This window comes from Myotis lucifugus, unplaced genomic scaffold, assembly GCF_000147115.1.
Source record: "Myotis lucifugus unplaced genomic scaffold, Myoluc2.0 scaffold_631, whole genome shotgun sequence".
NCBI lineage: Eukaryota > Metazoa > Chordata > Mammalia > Chiroptera > Vespertilionidae > Myotis > Myotis lucifugus.
The window spans coordinates 126909-129008 of NW_005871679.1; the positions used below are offsets into that span (position 1 = coordinate 126909).

The 2100-nt window shown below is 43.4% G+C and overlaps 1 protein-coding gene across 1 annotated transcript in view; it reads right to left on the reverse strand.

Annotated features, from left to right (window-relative positions):
* Window positions 1-138, reverse strand: part of E2F5 (E2F transcription factor 5) — a 15370-nt gene extending 15232 nt beyond the window's left edge. The window contains exon 1 of the mRNA XM_023746144.1: window positions 9-138. Within this exon, the coding sequence (XP_023601912.1) occupies window positions 9-113 (105 nt within the window). The 5' untranslated portion in view covers window positions 114-138. The remainder of the gene's footprint in view (window positions 1-8) is intronic.
* Between the last annotated feature and the right edge of the window lie 1962 nt (window positions 139-2100).

Here is a 2100-nt window from a genome sequence, read left to right on the forward strand (position 1 = left end):
CGCCGGGCCCCGAGCTGCGGAGGCGGCGCGGGGGAAGCGGGGGGCGCCCACTGAACCTGGGCCTGGCCCTGCGGCGCCGACTGCCCCGAGCTCGCGGGCTCGGCCGCCGCCATCCCCGAGTGCGCCCCGCCGACGCCGAGTTTAAATGGCCGGAAGTGACGCCAGTCGCTGTTGCCAGGCGACGTGCAGGCGGTGGGAGTGGCGGAGGAGGAAGAGGGGCTGGAGAAAGGGGCGGGACCGAGAACAGGGGCGGAGCCAGCGTCCCCGCCCACCGGCCTGGCCCGCAGCTCCCCCGGCCCCAGGAGGGCGGCCTCACCTGGCCACGTGGGTTATTTCCGTACAATTGGATCCCATTGACTTGCATGTCCATTTTTGTGTCAGTAACACACTCTTAAATTACTGGGATTTCTAGTGTTTTGCAATCAGAAATGTGCATTTCCCAACTTTTCCTTTTTCAACATGGATTTAGCTACTCTAGCTCCTTTGAATTTATCAATTTGGGGATCTTAGAAAGGTCTGCAAACAGGCTAACTGGGGTTTTGATAGGGGTTGCACTAGATCAGTAAATAAATTTGGGAGAATGACCATCTAACAATATTGTCTCCCGATGTATGAATAGCTTATTTCAACAATGATTTGTACTTGTCAGAGTATAAGATTAACACTTTTGTTAAATTTAACCTAACAAGTTTGTTCTTTGGAATGTCATTACCAATGAATTTTTTTCCTTTTTAAACCACTTTATTGGGACTCTGTTGACATGTAAAACATTTATCCAACCTAATGAGTGGGGTTAAGTCTATCTAGACCATAAAATTATCACTGCCACGACCATAAACATAGTAATCAACTCCCAAGGTTTCCTCCTACCCCATTATGTCCTTGCTTTCATTCCTGATTGTAGTAGCTTGAGTCTTGCTGGCTCTTGGGACTCATGGTTAAGGCTGTCAGCTTGCCCTCCCTGGTGACTGATGGCGTGGGGCGGAGGGGCACCTATCTTCTTGGCCACAGCCATCCACTACGAAACTCCCATCAGGCTGGGTGGGCGGTATTGGGAGATGGCTATGTCTTGGTGCCTCAGGCTTCTGCTGTCGACAGGTTTAGTAAATGTTCTTCAATAAATGTCTTCACTGCTGTATGCTCTCAGGACAGTTTTCAGAGACTCTAAATGGTATTTTAAAAAACTCTTTGCCAGTTAGTGTTATTTTGCTGGGAAACAGGTCCGCAGAGTTCTTCATGTTTCCAATATTCTTTATTTCTTGCAGTGGATATGAGTTACTGTCTGATATCATTTCCTTTCATCCTTTAACATTTCTTTTCCATTAGTTTGGCTAGCAATACATTTTCTGTCTTTATTTTGAAGGATAGTTTTGGAGACAGCATTCTTGATTGACGATTCCTGTCTTCCCATACTTCAAATATGTCATTCACTGCCTTCCGGTCTCCACTGTTTCTCATGAGAAGTCAACTGTTAGTCATACTGTTCCTCTGAGATAAACCATATTTTCTTGTTTGCAAGATTTTCCCAACAGTTTGACTATAAAGTGTCTAAGTGTTTCTCTTCATATTTATCCTAGGTTTTATGGAAGTTCTTGGATCTGTAAGTTGATCTTTTTTCATCAAACTTAGGGAGTTTTTAGCTATTATTCTCCCAAATATTTCTATGCTCTCTCCTCCCCAACTCCCATACACCTCGGTATGTTCAATGCTGTCCCACAGATGTCAGTGTGAAGCTTCCTAAAGTGAAACATGGACCCTCTTTTAGAAGCATTTATATTTTTCCATTTAACTTTTAAAACGTCACTGGCTATTACTTAAAAGCATAGTATTATATTCTCTTTCAAAAACAGTGAGGAGGATAGTGCTTAGGTTTTTGTTTTATATACACAGGAACATAAAAGATGACAAAAGTGATACAGTAATAAATGACTGGATGAATGGAAGAAAACAGTTTCCAGTTGCAAAATAAGAATTCTCTTCATATATACAGTGACTAAAGGGGAAATGAAAAAATAAGGGTGGAACAGTAGTGTCTCTGGAACAGCAATGTTTATAAACTTTAAATGTAATTTTAAGAAAGTCATAGCATTATAAAAAGGG